The 20,609-nt window shown below is 36.8% G+C and overlaps 1 protein-coding gene across 1 annotated transcript in view; it reads right to left on the bottom strand.

Annotated features, from left to right (window-relative positions):
* The window catches only part of LOC108309103 (putative disintegrin and metalloproteinase domain-containing protein 5), a 98,271-nt gene that overhangs the window by 67,130 nt on the left and 10,532 nt on the right, over positions 1–20,609 (bottom strand). Inside the window, exons 3-6 of the mRNA XM_037741571.1 lie at positions 11,981–12,059; positions 11,625–11,701; positions 10,664–10,835; positions 9,703–9,768 (exon numbers count right to left, since the gene is read on the bottom strand). Coding sequence (XP_037597499.1) covers positions 9,703–9,768; positions 10,664–10,835; positions 11,625–11,701; positions 11,981–12,059 — 394 coding nt within the window. The remainder of the gene's footprint in view (positions 1–9,702; positions 9,769–10,663; positions 10,836–11,624; positions 11,702–11,980; positions 12,060–20,609) is intronic.

The raw sequence follows: 20,609 nt of genomic DNA, 5'->3' as shown, positions 1-20,609 counted from the left end.
GAGTAGCTGGGACTACAGGAGCACACCAGTACGCCTGGCTAATTTTTTGTATTTTAGTAGAGACAGGGTTTCACCATGTTGCCCAGGCTGGTCTCAAACTCCACTGCACCTGGCCATAACATGATTTTAAGCAATGTTTAATGCAATCAATTTAGCACTATTTCTTTTTTATGAAAATTGAATCCTGAATTTCTAAAATGTATTTCAAGCAGTTCTCATTTATATAATTATAAATATAATCCTAGACCAAAAAACAGTATGTGCAGAAAGTAGGAAAATCCTCAATGAGAGGATCACCATTAAAATGATACTGTATACTGTGTTAGAAACATCCTTTTCACAATGTATTATAACACATGTTCTAATTTCTTCTTTTTCCAATAAGCTCTTCCTATGTCTAATTGCTTTAAAATGCCAAGACGGTATTAAATAGCAAGGATGATATTAGATATACAAACCTGGCTTCCAATATTTCACTGGAAAATCTCAAATATTTTTTCACTAAGAGGTGATCGATCAGTTTTAGATGAGCATTCTAGATAATGTTGAAAAACACCTATTTACGAATCTTCCTATAACTAAAGTTTATATCAAAATGGAGTTTAATTTTTATAAAATGTCTTTTGGAAACACAACAAAATGATAATCATTTTTATCTTTTGACTTATTGATACAATACATTTTATTAACACATTGCTTACTATTAAACTATTATTACATTCATTGATCAAAGGGGTAAATTCTATTAATACTGTCAAAATTAATAATAACATTTTGTTTAGAAGTTTATAGCATTAAAAAAGCTGGACCTGTTGCTTATATGTGTGTGCTTTGCAATAGTTGAGCAAATAAATGTTGCTAATTTATTTTTAATTAGGGCACTAATTAAAAATAAGTTGCATATTTTTGCTATGTTTTAGAATAATCATATTAGCATATAAATTATATCTTTCTGCAATGTTTTAAAGAACATGCCACTAAAAACTATCTATACCTAACACTGTGACAACTGACCCATTAAATTCTTACCTCTTTTAAATATATCATCAAATTTTCCTTTGTTCATTTCTTTGTTCGTTTCTTTAGCTGCAATTGATTATCTTCTAATTCTATTCTTCCTTCTAAGTTTATTACCTGACCATTGTTTCCTTTCCCTCACAAGAATCAATATGGACTCATAGATTTTTGTTTTTATTCAATAGTCCATTACATTTTTCCCCAACGATGCTCTAGTTGCACCAAATTTGGCAATTTGCCACTCCTGCAATATAACTCCTATATCCATTTTATATGCCCACATCAGACACTGAACACTTCCTTGCTTTGTACCACAGCAGGATTTTTCAGCATCACCTTGAAGTTTCTCTGTTTCAGACTTAGAAATTTCTCAGAGTTAATCAGATTCATTTTGATGGATAATGGCACCCATAAACCAAGATTATGGAACTAAAAATACTCATTATTCTTGAGGGGTTATTACCTAGAAGGTATTTTCAATGAACATAGCTAGAAAATAATGTTTTGAATAACTGAGTTAGACCTCCACTTCCAGAAACATGTAGTCGACATACATTCCCTGTTCCTCCCAATAATGAGGGAGGCTAAAAGGGAAAATACAGTTGGGCAGATGGTTAAAGCTGGTCTTTGGCAAAATTATTTTAAATAGAAAGACAACCTGAAAAAGCACAGCTACAGACACAAATAGAGCAGCCTGGGGAAACCTCAGGCTTCGGCTACACAGATGAAGTAAAATCCAGCATAAAAGACTTTTGTTCTTTGTGTGATTAGCAGGCTCCCAGGAAAAAGTTTTCTTCACTTGTCAGACATTTACATGGTGGATTCCATGGGAACTTGCACAGGGAGTGGGGGACCTTACCTGAAACAAACCCACAGTTACACAGACAAGAAAAGCTGTATTTTCTGCCTTACTCAAAATATACCTACAGCTGCATAGATAAGGGTAGTTGCCAAGACAGCTTTACAGATATGAGATGTTACACAAACAGCTACAAAGATGAGAGGAGTTTCTTATAAAAGCTTTTTAATTCAACTGTAAAAGCAGCAACTGACTTGCCCCCCCACCTCCCGCTACAGAGAGCTTTCTTCATTTACTTATTAAACTTTCACTCCAACCAGACCGCTTGTGTACATGCTCCTTAATTATCTTGGTCATCAGACAACAAGCTCAGATAACACTGCAGAAAATGAGACCATTGACCATTGACCCATTTTTTCAGGTATAGCTAAAAACCCTGCATATTATATTATCAAGCAGATAAGGAGACTCTATAAAGTGGAGAGAAAGCAAACTTGTTAAGGAGCTGGAACCTGAAAAGATACATCAGTGAGTTCTAGAGATTTTCTTTTATCCTCTATATCCCAGATAGGGTGATAAAAAAGCCAGCTACCTGGAAATATCAACCCTGAAATGCCAATCAACAGGGGGAGGGAGAGAAGGAAGGAGGGAGGGAGGGAGGGAGGGAAGGAAGGAGGGAGGGAGGGAGGCAAAAGCCTGCTTCCTCCATCCAAAGATCCAGGAAAAAGGAAGCACAGCAAGAATAAAAACTTTCAGGCCACTCTTACTTAGCCAAACTTCACAGAAAAAAAAAATAATAATTCCCCCGTCATGCACCCACCAGCAGAAGCAAAATAAGGAACATTTGGCCTCCTCTTGACTTCTTTCGCCATCTTGCCTTCCATCATGTGATGATGTCATTAGAAGCTCTTACCAGATGTGGCACTTTGATATTGGACTCCCCAACCTCCAAAACAGAAAGCCAATTAATTTCTGTTTATGATAAATTACCTAGTCTCACATATACTGTTATAATAACACAGACTACAACAGTGCCCTTATCAAAGAGACCCCACAGAGCTGTCTAGTTATCCTTCTACCATTTCAGGATAAAACAAAAAGCCAGCATTCTACAGCATAGAAGAGGGTCTTCACCAATATCCAACCATGCTGGCACCCTGACCTAGGACTTATAGCCCCCAGAACTGTGGGAAATAAATTTATGTTGTTTATAAGCCACTCAGTTTATGTGGTTCAGTATAGCAGCCCAAACTGACTATTACAATACAGATACTAGAATTATCTAAAAAGAATTTTAAAGCAGCTATCATTAAAAAACTTTAATGAGAAGTTATGAACATACTTGAATACAAAAAAACCCTGAAGGAAAAAATAGCAAGTCTTGACAAAAAAAGCAGAAAATAAAGAATCAACAAGAATTTTAAAATTTAAAATATAAAAACAAAAATAAACTCATAGGGAGGCAGAGCAATATAGTAGAATAGAAAACTCCACTGATTTCTCCCCACCCTCCTGCAAGGACACCAGATTAACATCTGCACGCACACACACACACACACACATACACCCCTTCATAACAACCAAAAATCAGGTGAGCACTCACAGTACTTGATTTCAACTTTGTATCACTCAAAAAGGCACTGAAAAGATAGAAAAAACAGCCCTGAGCCCCTGATGTCACCCCTACCCTACCCCTGGCAGCACCAGCTGTGGTGGCTATAGGGAAAAACCCCTTCCACTTATGAAAAGCAGAGGGAAAAGTAAAGGGGACTTTTTCTTGCACCTTAGGTACCAGCATCACCACAGAAGGCTGGAGCACCAAGCATACTCTTAGGACCCCCAATGCCAGAACTTGACCCTTGGATGGCATTACTGGGCCTGCTCTGGGCCAGACAGTAGCCTACTGGCCTGAATGGTAAGCTCCAGGCCAGGCAGCATTCACCACAAGATAACTTAACAGACGTTGGGCCTTAAGGAAACATCAATGGTAATCTGATAGTACTCCTCAAGGCCAGGGGTGGCAGTGGCTAAGGGGTGCAGTTCCTCTGCTTTTGGAAAGGAGAGGAAAGAGTGAGAAGAACTGCATCTTTTAGTATGAGTGCCAGCTCAGCCACAATACAGCAGAATACCAAGAAGATTTCTAAAGTTTTTGACTCTAGTCCTTCACTCCCAGAAGGCACTTCTGGAGCCACAAAGGACCTAGGAGACTTCACCACCCTAAAGGGAAGGACACAGGCCTCACTGGCTTTGCCACCTGCTGATTATAGAGCCCCAGGACCTTGAGAAAACCTAGGCAGTAGGCTAGTAGTGATTACAGCAGGCCTTGGATGAGACCCAGCACTGTGCTGGCTTCGGTCTGATGCAGCATAGTCATAGCAGTGGTGGCCATAGGGGTGCTTGTGTCACTCCACCCCCAGCTTTAGGTGACTCAGAAAAGAGAGAGACACTTTGTATGTATGGGAACAAGCAAAGGAAGAGAACAATCCAGAGAATGCTCCTGGTTCTTGACTAAGACCAACAAGACAATATCTCTACCAACCTGCAAGAACCACATCATTACTGGGCTTGGAGTGCCCCCTAAAGCAGATACAGCTTAGATCACAACACCCAAATCCTTTCAAATAACTGGAAATTCTTCTCAAGAAAAACACAAATGAGTCCAGACAGTGAAGACTACAATAAATACCTAACTCTTCAAAGCCCAGATACTGAAGAACATCTGCTAGCATTAACATCATACAGGAAAACATGACCTCACCAAATGAACTAAATAAGACATCAGGGTCTAAGCCTGGAAAAACAAATATATGACCTTTTAGATGGAGAATTCAAAATAGCTGTGTTGAGGAAACTCAAAGAAATTTCAGATAACATAGGGAAGGAATTCAGAATTCTATCAGATAAATTTAACAAAGAAGTTGAAATAATTTAAAAGGATCAAGAAGAAATTCTGATGATAAAAAATGCAATTGGCATACTGGAGAATGCATCAGAGTCCCTTAGTAGCAGAGCGGACCAAGTAGGAGAAAGAATTAGCTTGAAGACAGGCTATTTAAAAATACACAGAGGAGATGGGAAAAAAATAAGAAAACAATGAAGCCCACTTACAGGATCTAGAAAACAGCCTCAAAAGGGTAACTCTAACAGTTATTGTCCTTAAGAGATAGAGAAAGGGATGGGACAGAAAATTTATTCAAAGAGATAATAACAAATAACTCCAAACCTAGAGAAAGACATCAATATCCAACTACAAGAAGATTATAGAACACCAACCAGGTTTCACTCAAAAAAGACTACCTCAAGGCATTTCATAATCAGACTACCAAGGGTGAGAGACAGAGGCAGGACCCTAAAAGCAGAAAGAAAAAAGAATCAAATAACATATAATGGAGCTCCAATTTATTGACTTTTCAGTAGAAACCTTATAGGCAAGGAGAGAATGGCATGACATATTTAAAGTGCTGAAGGGAAAAAAAATTCTTTTACCCTAGAATAGTATATCTAGTGAAAATATCCTTCAAAGATGAAGGAGAAATAGTGACTGACTTTCCCAGACAAACAAAAGCTGAGGGATTTCATCAATACCAGACATGTCCTGTGACATGAAATGCTAAAGGGAGTTCTTCAGTCAGAAAGAAAAAGACATTAATGAGCAATAATCACCTGAAGATATAAAACTTACTGGTAATAGTAAGTACACAGAATATTATAGCATTATAACCGGCACTATAAACTACTCTGGCGTATAAACTATTCTTATACTAAATAGACTAAACAATGAACCAATCAAAAATAACAACTACAAAAACTTGTCAAGACATACTCAGTACAATAAGATATAAATGGAAACAACAAAAAGAAAGTGGGAGGATGAAATTCAGGTGTAGAGCTTTATTAGTTTTCTTTTTGCTTCTTTGTTTTTTTATGCAAAAGTGTTACATTATCATCAGGTTAAAACAATGGGTTATAAGAGAGTATCTGCAAGCCTCATGGTAACTTCAAACCAAAAAACATACAATGCATACACAAAAAATGAGAAACTAAATCCTTACCAAAGAAAAATCAACTTCAATAGAGGAAGACAGGAATAAAAGAAAGGAAGAAAAGGCCACAAAACAACCAGAAAACAAATAATAAAATGTTTTATTTTGTTATATAAACTCAACAGTAAGTACTTCTTACTTATCAATAAAAACATTGCATGCAGATAGACTAAACTCTCCAATCAAAAGATATAGACAGGCTGAATGTATTAAAAATACTAAATCCATTGATATGTTGTTTACAAGAAACATACTTCAACTATAAAGACATACAAAGAATAAAAATTAAAAGATGGAAAAGATATTCATGCCAATGAAAACCAAAACAAAGCATGAGTTGCTATACTTATATCAGAAAAATAGGTTTCAAGACAGAAACTATAAGAAGAGACAAAGAAGGTTACTATATAATAAATAAGGGGTCAATTCAGCAAGAGGATATAACAATTTTAAACTTATATGTACCCAGCCTTGGAGTACCCAGATGTACAAAGCAAATTCTCTCTTTTTTTTTTTTTTTTTTTTTGACAAAGTGCTGACAGAGATATAAAGCAATTATTATAGCTAAAGAGACAAACGGGACCTAGCACAATATTAGCTGGAGACTTCAACACCCTATTTTCAGCATTGGAAATATCTTTCAGACAGAAAGACAACAAAAAAAAATCAGATTTAATCTGCACTATAGACCAAATGAATCTAATAGATATTTATAGAACATTTTATCCAAGAGCTGCAGAATCAACATTCTTCTCCTCAGCCCATGAATCATTCTTAAGGATAGACCAAATGTTAGGTCACAAAACAGGTCTTAAAACACTTAAACAATTGAAATAAAATCAAGCATCTTCTCTGACTGCAATGGAATAAAACTAGAAATAACAGAAGAATTTTGGAAACTATACAAATACATGGAAATTAAACAACATGCTTCTGAATGACCAATGTGTCAAAAAAGAAATAAAGAAGAAAATTAAAAATTTTCTTGAAACAAATGATAATGGGAATATAACATACCAAAATCTATGGGGTATAACAAAAGCAGTACTAAGAGGTAAGTTTATAGCTATAAATGCTTACATCAAAAAAGAGTGAACAGGCAGCCTACAGAAAGGGAGAAAAATTTTGCAATCTATCCATCTGACATAGGTCTAATATCCAGAATCTATAAGGAACTTGAACAAATTTGCAAGGAAAAAACAAATAAACCCCTCAAAAAGTGGGCAAAGTATATGAACAGACACTTCTCAAAAGAAGACATTTATGCAGCCAACAAACATGAAAAGAAGCTCATCATCACTGGTCATTAGAGAAACGCAAATCAAAACCACAATGAGATATCATCTCACACCAGTTAGAATGGCTATTACTAAAAAGTCAGGAAATAACAGATGCTAGATAGAATGTGGAGAAATAGGAATGCTTTTACACTGTTGTTTGGAGTGTAAATTAATTCAACCATTGTGGAAGACTGTGGCGATTCCTCAAGGATCTAGAACCCGAAACACCATTTGACCCAGCAATCCTATTACTAATATATATACAAAGGATTATAAATCATTCTACTATAAAGACACATGCACATGTACGTTTACTGCAACACTACTTAAAATAGCAAAGACTTGGAACCAACCCAAGTTCCCATCAATGTTAGACTGTTGATAAAGAAAATGTGGCACATATACACCATGGAATACTGTGTAGCCATAAAAAAGAATGAGTTCCTGTCATTTGCAGGGAAATTGATGAAGCTGGAAGCCATCATTCTCAGCAAACTAACACAGGAACAGAAAATCAAATACTGCATGTTCTTGCTTATAGGTGGGAGTTGAATAATGAAAACACAAGGACACAGGAAGGGAGCATCACACAGCAGAGCCTGCGGGGGGGTGGTGAGCGAGGGGAGGGAGAGCATTAGGACAAACACCTAACGCATGTGGGGCAAGAATGTACTTCCAAAAAACCGCAAATGCCAAAAGAAATATATGTAACAAGGATATTTATGGCAGAATTACTTTTAATAACCGAAAAAGTAATAATGACATAAAAGGCTATGATTGTCAATAAATGGTGGAGTTAATGTGAATTCTCTCCTAAAAATATTTTTTCAAATTTTTCTAGACATCCTATAGTGAATATTTATTGTTTTCATTATTTAAATGATGATGTATCCTTCTTAAGGAAGATATTGGAGTGCTTTCACAGTGCCATATCAACTAGTGGCAGGCATGGGAGGAGTCTGCCCAGTGATTTATTTTAACACTGATATTACTTAGAATTGTTAGTACAGGATAATAATAAAAAGAAATCAGCTTTTAATGAGGCTTTTATTGCTTTTAGGCCATCGCCTGCACAGTCCCAACAGCATTCTCCCTTCTTGAAACTTGACTATAGCTCCTGACACTCCTGGAAAGAAAGATAGAAGAAACAACATCTCAACTTAACATGGAGTATGTAAAAATTGCTTGAAGCTGGGCACGGTGGCTCATGCCTGTAATCCCAGCACTTTGGGAGGCTGAGGCAGGTAGATCACCTGTGGTCAGGAGTTCAAGACTAGCCTGGCCAACATGGTGAGACTCCCGTCTCTACTAAAAATACAAGAATTAGCTGGGCGTGGTGGTATGCACCTGTAATCCCAGATACTCAGGAGGCTGAGGCAAGAGAATCACTTGAACGTGGGAAGCAGAGTTTGTAGTGAGCTGAGATCATGTCACTGCACTCCAGCCTAGGCAACAGAGCGCATGTTCTCACTCATAGGTGGTGTTGAACAATGAAAACCCATGGACACAGGGAGGGGAGCATCACGCACTGGGGTCTGTTGTGGGGGACTAGGGGAGGGACAGCAGTGGGTGGGGAGGTTGGGGAGGGATAACATGGGGAGAAATGCCAGATATAGGTGACGGGAATGGAAGCAGCAAACCACATTGCCATGTATGCAGCTATGCAACAATCCTGCATGTTCTGCACATGTACCCCAGGATGTAAAGTGCAATAAAATATAATATACATATGAATACATTATTCAACAATTATTGTTAATTTAGTTACCCTATTGTTCTGCCAATTATAAACTATATTTTTAAAAATTTAATATTAGCCATCATACATATATTTTTTGTTTTGCTAGCCATTGTTCATGGTGTTTTAATTCCTTATGGATTGTGAGCCCATATATGTATGGCTGATATTAATCTGTAGGAATCCAGAGGTATTCTGCTTGAAGTGGCATTCCTCCAGAGATAAATACTATTTGCTTCCATCATGCACCCTCAGCTTTTACCAACCTGGGACAAATGTAGCCTCATGGATTAGAATCCTAACCACATATGTAATAAATATTCAGAGCCTAAATCCATAAGAGATCTAAAGTATAGTCATGAATTCTCAATATGAGTAGTTTGTTCATTTGCTTTTCTTTTTGTTTCGTTTACCTAGAACTGAGAAGAAAACAGGTGATAATTTGTTTTCTCCTTTTGCTTTAAAGAAGTGGCATATTTGTTTTGCAGACCATCCTTCCTATTAGACTGAGGCAGTTAGATATTGTTATTATATATGAGGGTTAAGGGCTTAAGGGAGTTGTAATCTATGCTTTCATCTATGCAGTAGTTTTTTTGAAACAATAACAATAGTCAACAAGCTTTTGAAATTAAGATGTTTCACTTTGCAAAAGTGAGTAGATGCTATATACAAAATAAATTAACAAAAACTCGTTTTATTCATAATTTGTAAGAATGTGTTCATTGCAAATGCAAATAAAATGGTTGATAATTTTCATTGCATCACTAAAATCAAGTTAAAGAGAAATGTTAATTCTAAAATAACAATTTATAAAAGAAGGCTTACCAGATTTTTGTCCACAACAATATACATTTCAAGATATCGAGGGAATAACTTAATAAAGTCCGTTTTCTGAAAAACACACAACATGAGTCATGAGAAATTTACAAAAATTTACCTTCTACTGAAATTATATTGAGAGATAAACTGAAAGATATGTTGCTCCTGATTATATAATGAGACTGTTTTCAAGTATAAAATTTAAATACTGTTCAGAAGATTCCAGTTCAAAGTGCCCTGGGTAGCAAGACTATTCTATTAGACGTCTCAAGATATATAAGAATTCAGGTATCTCTTATTTGTATAATAATTGAAACTGGAAATTTTTGGTTTATAACATAAAGCTTTATTTTCTTAGCCTTTTGATAATTTTCATACTAATCTTTCATGTGAGCAGATTTTCTGCTACCAATTACTAGGAAGTTACTTTTGGCAAACAATATAGTTTAGAAAAATATTACAAAAATTTACAACTAATGGCAATTTGCTGAAGACAGATGTCTTATTTAAGGTAGTCTATGGGTCTTTGTCGAGAAAAATGTTCATCACTTTGCTTTACATGTACCTTATGTAAGTCACTCATCCATTTTTTAATTGTTATGAAACAAAAACTCAACTGAGAAATCTAAGTTGTATCATATTCTCCCCTAAATTATCTGAGTAATTGAAAAAAAGAGATGATATTTTATGTTAATTATCTAAATGCTTACATATGAAAATTAATGTTTGTTTCTTTTATAATATATTCATATCTTCATATTTCTAAGATTAAGTTTTTGCTAAGCTTTCATCTAATGGCAAGTATAATGACAAACACAGGTTTATTCTCTTGCCACTTTAAAAGTCATGCAGGGCCCTCATGAAAAAGCAAAATAATTTTAAGATTTGCCAGTCACCAAATCTTGACTCAAACTATTTTTTATTTTACAAAATTATACTAAATTAAAATAAAAGAGTCAATACTTACTTCTGGACTTTTTCTGACTTGATACTCTGAACTAAACCAAGAATAAGTGTCATTTTCTTCTGAAAGAATATTAGTATTATCATACTTTTCTTCATAAATCTTGTGTATAAATCCTGATACAGCCTCCATTGGTTCAATTCCATATGAGATGTTTCTCAACTGTATTGTTCCCCTGAGTGTTTAAACAATCAAAACAAAGCTGGAATGATTCTACCAAAACCGTAATATTATAATGAGAAATTTGAGCCAGTTTTTAAGATTTAAAGTGACCTTAGTTTTTTACTTTTATATCTTTATCTTCTGGGGTCTTGCTTATACCAGAACTAGACCACTATATCACAGGATATGTATTGCCTTACATTACAAATCTGTGATTATCTTCAAGAAAGCATGATAGTGACATGGATCTGTGCACTTAAACGAGTTGAAACCCCTTTCTGTTGTACAGATTCTCTAACCAGCCTGTAGAATCTCTAGGCACTCTCTTCTTTAGTCTTTGATTGCTTCTCTTTAATACACTTAACTATCCTCTGACACTTGATACCTAAATCATTTGTTTGTGAGGGCTGAACTGAAGGTACTATATGCCTAATACTGACTGACTGCAAAGCCAGTGTCTGTTAGTCTCATACATTCCACAATTGCCAATTAGTCTAGTAAATTAAGAAATTGGACAAGAACAGAATTTGAGAGAACTAAAGTATGAGAAGATGAATCAATCTCCCTACACTCAAACTTTCTTAAAGCCAAAGCAGCAGATCCTGTCAGTATCAAGTAGCTTCTCATCAGGAACAGATAGTGCTGGAATATCAATCCTATTTTATTAGTAGTTTTGGTTCAGTTCCTAAGGAATTGAAATAACAAAAGAGATTATAGAATTAGAACAGATCCATGGAGAATTAATTTGTAGGCTAGCAGGATATAATATAGGCAAATTGAGTATCTTTAAGTAGTCTACAACCTGAGTCCTGAACATGTGCTGAGAGTCACAAGAGAATTTGGAATACCCGCAACATATCCATTATAATCGCAATTCATCTGAAAAAAAAAAACAGAGAAAATAAAAACTAATGAATAACTTATTTTTAAAATGAACACCTGTTACATATTATTTCTATTTATTACTTTAGCTATGTTTCTACTTTAATATGATTGGCAATTACCTAATAAATTTGTGCCAGGTAGAAATAAGCACCAGCCCAAGTTAATCAATTTCAGTGAATATGCAGAATAATATTCTAGTAATTATAGAATATTTGTCTTTTTAAAGAAATCTAGAATTACAAATATATAAGAAAAAAGTAACCTAACTCTTACCTGAACTAGCAGAGGTTTAGAATGTTGGATGTCATTTTTGTCATAAAAATGAATAAGAGAAGCTGAAGATAAAAGTGATCTAGGCAAAAATCATAAAAACTTGCTCAAGTTATGAAACAGAAAAGTCAGAAAAAACATTCATGTAAAATTGTTTTGCTTTTTTTTTACTGAAGAATTTAAAATAATGCTAATCAGCTTGTTCTATCCTATCATCCATGTATTTCCAGCACTTACATTGAATTAGGCACTCGGTGAGACATTTTAACTAGAATGACATACAATACTAAAATGCAGATAAATGAGCAACTCAAATTTCTAGACACATGAAAAGGAAAAAGCATAGATCCCAATTTCCAACATAGAACTTTCGATCTTTGTCTGTATCACTCATTGATTTTATATTTTGTACCCAAGTTTCAAAATTAAATTGTAAGTTTAAAACAGTGATATGGTTTGGCTCTGTGTCCCCACCCAAATCTCATCTTGTAGCTCCCATAATTCCTAGATGTTGTGAGAGATGACTGAATTGCGGGGGTGAGTCTTTCCCATGCTGTTCTCGTGATGGGAATGGGTCTTATGAGATCTGATGGTTTTTAAAAATTGGAGTTTCTCTGCACAATCTCCGTCTTTGCCTGCTGCCATCCATGTAAGATGTGACTTGCTCCTCCTTGCCTTCTGCCATGGTTGTGAGGCCTCCCCAGCCATGTGAAACTGTAAGTCCAATAAACCCCTTTCTTTTGTAAATTGCCCAGTCTTGAGTATATTTTTATCAGCAGTGTGAAAACAGACTAATGCAGATAAAAAACAGATTTACTTTTTCTCATTACAAATTCATATTTGCTAAGCTTTACTAAATGCCAAGTTTTTCTCAATAACTCTGGTCAGAATTTTATTTCCCTAAGTAACTATTCAAAAACTTGACACTACTCCTGTCAATCATCCCACATAACTCCCATGTTCCCTTACTCCCAGATCACTTGTTCCCATCTGCGCTTCTTATCCTTATCTCCAGAAGGTTACATCTTTTATTTAGAACAAGCCCTTACACTGGTGCTACAGATACCATCCTGTGCCATATACAGAGGATACATACTTTTTCTCTCCTATAATTTTAAACTCTTGTACTCTACTATATTTTATCATAATGCTATTTATAATGATGTTAATAAGTCACTATCATCCTAAAGAACTCTTTCTTGACCCCATGCTCTACTGTGGCTACTCCCTATGTACATTTTTTTCAATTCTTAACAGATTCCATCAAAGGAATTATCTACACACAATTTCTTCACTTTCTAAATTCTTTGTATCCCCAAAACTTCCCTGGAAAAGATTCATAAACATTAGAATGTCAAATCCAAAAGGCATTTTAAAAAATTATTTCCACACTGGACCTCTAGCTTTTTTTTTTTTTTTTTTGAAAACTGTAACCACTCAATCCACTCACTCAATTTATGTAACACTTGATTCTTCTGCCGTTCTTCTTACCTCCTGGTCCCTTCCGCTTTATCTTCCCTGTTGGTTGCTGGTTTTGTTCAGCCTATCCCAGGAAACATTGCTGTTTTCCAGGGTTCAGTCTTTAGTCATGATCTATTTATAAGCACCCTATGTAAGAGCACTCATTAAAAAAAAATAGAACCAAGCTATTGCTTTCTGCTCAATCTATATACCTATAGCTAAATCTATTTTCCAATATTCCTATTGAATATTTTCATAGATTCAAATTCCTAGCCACATACAGCCCAGGATGGCTTTGAATGCCCAATGCAAATTTTTAAACGTTCTTAAAACATTGTGAGATATTTTCTTTTTTTTCTTTTTTTCTTTTTCTTTTTTTTCCTCACCAGCTATCATTAGTGTATTTTGTATGTGGCCCAAGATAATTATTTCAGCGTGGCCCAGGGGAGCCAAAAGATTGGACCTACCTGATCTAGAGGAAAAAACTTACTTGGATATCTCACAGGTACAAAAAACCAAACTCACCCCTTCCTCACACAAATATATCCCTTATTTGTATTCCTCAGTTAATTATACTATAGCCTATTCATTTACTTGAGCAACACTAAATTATCTGAAATTTTTCACTTTTTACTAATCATTCTACCAAATCTGTATTGAGGTCAACTGGATTCTTTTTTCGAGTGACATCGCTGGTGCCATTGTTCAAACCACCACCATTACTCACCTAAACTTCATAGTCATATAATTGGTCACCTTAACTCTGACTTTGTCCCCTCAAAAACAGCCTACAAGACTCAATGTGGCTACATAAGTACATGCTTAAAACCATTTTTGGCTCCCAGTATTTGAGTCTTCTACAGCCTGGCTCCTACCTAACTTTCCAGAATCTTTTATCTCTATTCTTCAGAAAATTTGTGCTTCAGTAATTCACATTGATTCTGTGCACATCACAAAAGCCACTCTGCCTCACACCTCTATGCTTTACACTTTATTTCTTCTCTAAATAGAATGTCAGCTGGATGCAGTGGCTCATGCTTGTAATCCCAGTGCATTGGGTGGCCAAGCCTTGAGGGAGGAATGTTTGGGGCCAGGAGTTGGGGCCCAGCCTGGGCAACATGGTAAAACCCCATCTCTACTAAAAATACAAAAAATTATCTGGACTTGGTGGTGCACACCTGTAGTCCCAGCTATTTGGAAGGCTGAGGCATGAGCATCACTGAAACCCAGGAGGTAGAAGTTACAGTAGCCAAGATCACACCGCTACACTCTAGCCTGAGCAACAAAGCAAGACTCTATCTCAAAAAAAAGAAAAAAAAAACATATATATATATATATATATATATATATATTCCCCTGTCCTGCCCCTCTTCTTTTCAGAGCTAACTCTATCTCTTCCCTTAAGACACAAGTAATCTCTTACCTCTTCCCTAAAAGCCTTCCCTGATTTCCAAGGAATACTATTTACACATTTGTCATATTACCATATTATAATAAAATTATTTGCTTTTCTATTAATGTTTCTGAATGTATGTTTCTATATTATAAATTCCCTAACAGGGCAACATATTTTATTCTCCTTTGCATGCCTAGGATTTTACTCAATGCCCAGTATAGAGTAAGTATCAATATATTTGAATCAAAATGATTCATTCTACTTACACATACTTTTAGAAATTAGGAAGCCAAAGTACTAAAATTTGAAAAGATAAAATACTTACTGTTTTTTGAGATGGACAAAATGTGGCTTTCCTTCTATTGTAATCATGTAAACAACCTACAACAAAATTATTAGAAAAATTCAATAAAAACACATGCCAAATAACGTATTTTCTCTAAATTAGGCTTTAAAATATTGAAAAAATTAATAACCCATAACCATTATATTGGCCTTCCTTCCCAAGCAGAATTTTGCATTGAGAAGTAGGTGGCAAAGCGGTCACATGCCTGCTATTCACTATTACACTTCTGAGGAAGACGCTTACCCTATGATTGTTATCTTTCAGTTCAGACAGACTCCCCCCATCAAGGATGTCCACCTCAACTGCAAGGACCCATTGGTTGCTTACCCAGAGCTCTCCTGGAAGGTAAATTGTCCTGTTCATTGCAAGAGACCCTCCCAAAATACAGAAACACAAGAAACGTAATATAGCTCTAGCAAAAGCCATTGTATTTTACCTACCTGTATGAGCAATCAAACTCACACATGGGGTTTCACCATGTTGCCCAGGCTGGCCTCAAACTCCTGCCCTCAAGCATTCCTCCCTCCTTAGCCTCCCAAAGTGCTGGGATTACAGGCATGAGCCACCACACCCAGATGGCATTCTATTTAGTGAAGAAATAATGTGTAAAGCATAGAGGTGTGAGACAGAGTGGCTTTTCTGATGTGCACAAAGTCAATGTGAATTACTGAAGCACAACTTTTCTGAAGAATAGAAGTAAAAGATTCTGGAAAATTCGGTAGGAATCAGGCTGTAGAAGATTCAGAATGCCATGGTCAGATATTGGGAGCCAAAAATGGTTTTAAGCATGTACTCATGTAGCCACATTGAATGTAGGAATACAATGCAGGAGAGAATGTAGGGAGACTGAAGACATGTCTAGAAAACATCATAGAAGATAACAGAAAAAGCAATGGTTATTAAATTATATATTTGGTTAATTTTAGAAACTTATTTTAGCAAGAGAAATAGCATTTAACAGTTTTCAATTCCTCAGCTTTACACCAGAGCATAATAAGGTACTTTGTATAATGGTCTATGAGGAATAGGTTGAATGGCACTCTGAAAATAAGTGTAAGTGGAATTTAGAGGGAACTTTTAAAATTGTGCCTTCTAAAATCCTTTGATATTAAACAAATAAGATGAAAATTAAAGGGGAATATGAAAGCACCAATAAAATTTAAAATTCATGTATCTTACAAAGCTACAACAAAAACTAAAATAAGGGGGCCAAGGGAGGGAGAGTGGGGTGGTTGGGATGTTGGGGAGGGATAACATGGGGAGAAATGCCAGATGTAGGTAATGTGGGGATGGAAGCAGCAAACCTCATTGCCATGTGTGTACCTATGCAACAATCCTACATGATCTGCACATGTACCCCAGGACCTAAAGTACAATTAAAAAATAAATAAATAGAATAAAATCACAAGTCAATCATATCTCAGTAAAGGTGGTAAAAATCTAAATAAAAAAAAAAAAAAAAAAAAAAAAAAAAAAAAAAAAAAAAAAAAAAAAAAAAAAAAAAAACAGAAGGAAAAAACTCTCAAAAGACACATTATCCAGAGCCTCCACAATTTCATATACAATATCCAACTGATATAAGCTGAGTTGTAAGCCCTCCAAAAATTCATTAGATGAAGTACTAATCCCCAGCATCTCAAAACGTGCCATATTTGGAGACAGGGTCTTAATGGCTGACATCATACTGAACTGTGAGAACCCTAAAGTTTTCCCATTAAATCAGGAACAAGGCAAAGGACTTCTCCTCTCTCCAGTACTTTTTAATATCACACTAAAAGCCCTAGCTAATGCAATAAAGCAAAAAAAAGTAAATAAAATGGATACAGATTGGCTAGAAATAAATGTGTGTCCTTGTTCACAGATTACATGATTGTATATGTAGAAAATCTGAAGGAGGGGCACAGCCTAGGGAGCTGAGGCTTGTGAGGATCTGAGCCCACAGCCTGGGCAGCGCTGTGGTCCTTTGTACCTACTTTGCTACCTCAATCATCTCTGCCTAGAATGTCTTCTGAGTTTTCTTGTCCATCCAGCTATAAAAGGAAAATAAATCATGATGGCCAAATAGGAACAGCTCTGGAGTGCAGTTCCCAGAGAGAATGCAGAGGGTGAGTGATCACCACATTTCTGAATGAGTTTTTACTGCCCACAGACCAGGAGATTGCCAGGCAGAAAAGCGTCACAAGTCTCCAGCATGGCTGTTTCAAATGACACAGTGGGTCTCTGCACAACTACTCATACAAATCTGGGCAGCCGTTTCAACTAGTGCCTGGAATGCTTAGGAGACAGAGTCACCCATTCAACTGAAAAAAAGGCAGCTGAAACAGGGAGCCAGGTGATCTGGCTCGGCTGGTCCCACCCCCACAAAGACCAGTAATCTAAAACACTCTGGAAAGAACTTCATGGCAAGCACAGCTGAACCTGGGACAGTCCAGCACTGAGAGGAGAAGAGCATCTGCCATTACCGAGGAAGTCCACCACTACCAAGTCAGTCCGCCATTACTGAGGCAGTCCACCATTACCAAGGGAGTCCACCATTAATTACCAATGTAATCTGCCATTACCTAGGCAGTCCACCATTACAGAGACAGTTTGCCATTACTAAGGGAGACTGCCATTACCGAGGCAGTTCTAACTATACCTCTGTAAACAAAATCACAAGGAAGTTTACACAGCAGCTGGGCAGAGCACATGGCAACTCAGCAACACCTCTTCTAGGAGACTGCGACTAGGCTACCTCTTCACATGCAGGGCATCTCTGAAAAAAGGCAGCAGCATGTCAGGAACTTATAAATAAAGCCCCACCTTCGCAGGACAGAGCACCAGGGGAAAATGGTGGTTACGAGTTCCACGGCACAGATTTAAACGTACCTGTCCAGCAGCTCTGAATGAAACAATGGAGCTCATAGCTCAGCACTTGAGCTCTGGTAAGGAACAGACTATCTCCTCAAGCAGCTCCCCGACCCTTGTATATCCAAAGAGACACCTTATAAAGGAGAGCTCAGGCTGACATTTGGTGGGTATCATTCTGGGACAAAGATAACAGAAGAAGTAACTGGCAGCAACCTTTACCATTCTACAGTCACTACAAGTGAGCCCCAGGCAAGCAGGGTCTGGAGTGGACTTCCAGCAGTCCTATAGCAGAGGGGCCTGACTGTTAGAAGGAAAACTAAAAAACAGAAAGAAATAACCTCAACATCAACAAAAAGGATGTCCACTCAGAGACCCCATCTGAAAGTCACCAACTACAAAGACCATAGGTAGACAAATCCACAAAGATGGGAAGAAACCAGTGCAAAAAGGATGAAAACACCCAAAACCAGAATGTCTCTCCTCCTCCAAGGGATCACAACTCATGACCAGCAAGGGAACAAAGCTGGATTGAGAATGCGAGTCTGTTGAACTGACAGAAACAGGCTTCAGAAAGTAGGTAATAACAAACTTCTCTGAGCTAAAAGAACATGTTCTAACCCAAGGCAAAGAAACTAAGAACATTGAAAAAAAAAAAGATTTGATGAAATGCTAATGAGAATAAACACCTTAGAGAAGAATATAAATGACTTGATTGAGATGAAAAACACAACACGAGAACTTCACGAAGCATACACAAGTTTCAATAGCTGAATCGACCAAGCAGAAGAAAGGATATCAGAAATTGAAGATCAACTCAATGAAATAAAACACGAAGGCAAGAATAGAGAAGAAGGAGTGAAAAGAAATGGGCAAAGCCTCCAAGAAATACGAGATTATGTGAAAAGACCTAATCTACGTTTGATAGGTGTACCTGAATGTGATGGAGAGAATGAATCCAAGTTGGAAAATACTCTTCAGGATGTTATCCGGGAGAACTACCCCAATCTAGCAAGGCAGGCCAATATTCAAGTCAATGAAATACAGAGAATACCACAAAGATATTCCTCAAGAAGAGCAACCCCAAGGCACATAATCATCAGATTCACCAGGGTTGAAATTAAGGAAAAAATGCCAAGGACAGCCAGAGAGAAAGGTCGGGTTACCCACAAAGCCCATCAGACTCACAGCAGATCTCTCAACAGAAAACCCACAAGCCAGAAGAGAGTGGGGGCCAATATTCAACATCCTTAAAGAAAATAGCTTTCAACCCAGAATTTCATATCCAGCCAAACTAAGCTTCACACACAAAGGAGAAATAAAATCCTTTACAGACAAGCAATTGCTGAGAGATTTCATCACCACCAGGCCTGCTTTATAAGAGCTCCTGAAAGAAGCACTAAACATAGAAAGGAACAACCAGTCCTAGCCACTCCAAAAATGTAAGAAATGGCAAAGAGCACTGACACAATGAAGAAACTGTCAACTAATGGGCACAACAACCAGCTAGCATCAAAATGGCAGGATCAAATTCACACATAATAATATTAACCTTAAATGTAAATGGGTCAAATGTCTCAATCAAAAGACGCAGACTGGCAAATTGGATAAAAGGTCAAAACCCATCAGTGTGCTGTATCCAAGAAACCCATCTCACTAGCAAGGATACACATAGGCTTGAAATAAAGGGATGGAGGAAGATTTACCAAGCAAATGGAGAGCAAACAAAAACAGGAGTTGCAATTCTCATTGCTGATAAATTAGACTTTAAAGCAACAAAGATCAAAAGAGACAAAGAGGGACATTACATAATGGTAAAAGGATCAATGCATCAAGAAGAGCTAAAGATCCTAAATATATACACACCCAATACGGAGCACCCAGATACATAAGGCAAGTTCTTAATGACTTACAAAGAGACTTAGACTCCCACACAATTATAGTGGGAGACTTTAACACCCCATTGTCAATATTAGACAGATCAACCAGACAGAAAATTAACAAGGATATCCAGGACTTGAACTCACACCTGGACCAAGCAAACCTAATAGGCATTTACAGAACTCTCCACCCCAAATCCACAGAATATACATTCTTCTCAGCACCACTTCACACCTACTCTAAAATTGACCACATAGTTGGGAATAATTCACTCCTCAGCAAATGCAAAAGAAATCATCACAAATAGTCTCTCAGACCACAGTGCAATCAAGTTAGAACTCAGAATTCAAAAACTAACCCAGAACCCCACAGCTTCATGGAAACTGAACAACATGCTCCTGAATGCTGCCTGGATAAACAATGAAATGAAGACAGAAAAAAAGATGTTCTTCGAAAACAACGAGAACGAAGACTCAACATACCAGAATCTCTGGGACACATTTAAAGCAGTCTCTAGAGGAAAATATATAGCAATAAGTGCCCATATGAGAAGCAAGGAGAGATCAAAAATTGACACCCTATTGTCAAAATTGAAAGAGCTAGAGGAGCAAGATCAAAAAAACTCAAAGTCTAGCAGAAGACAAGAAATAGCTAAGATCAGAGCAGAACTGAAGGAGATAGAGACACAAAAAACCCTTCAA

The sequence above is a fragment of the Cebus imitator genome, unplaced genomic scaffold (assembly GCF_001604975.1).
Source record: "Cebus imitator isolate Cc_AM_T3 unplaced genomic scaffold, Cebus_imitator-1.0 Scaffold5, whole genome shotgun sequence".
Lineage (NCBI taxonomy): Eukaryota > Metazoa > Chordata > Mammalia > Primates > Cebidae > Cebus > Cebus imitator.
This window is presented reverse-complemented; position numbering and strand designations above follow the sequence as displayed.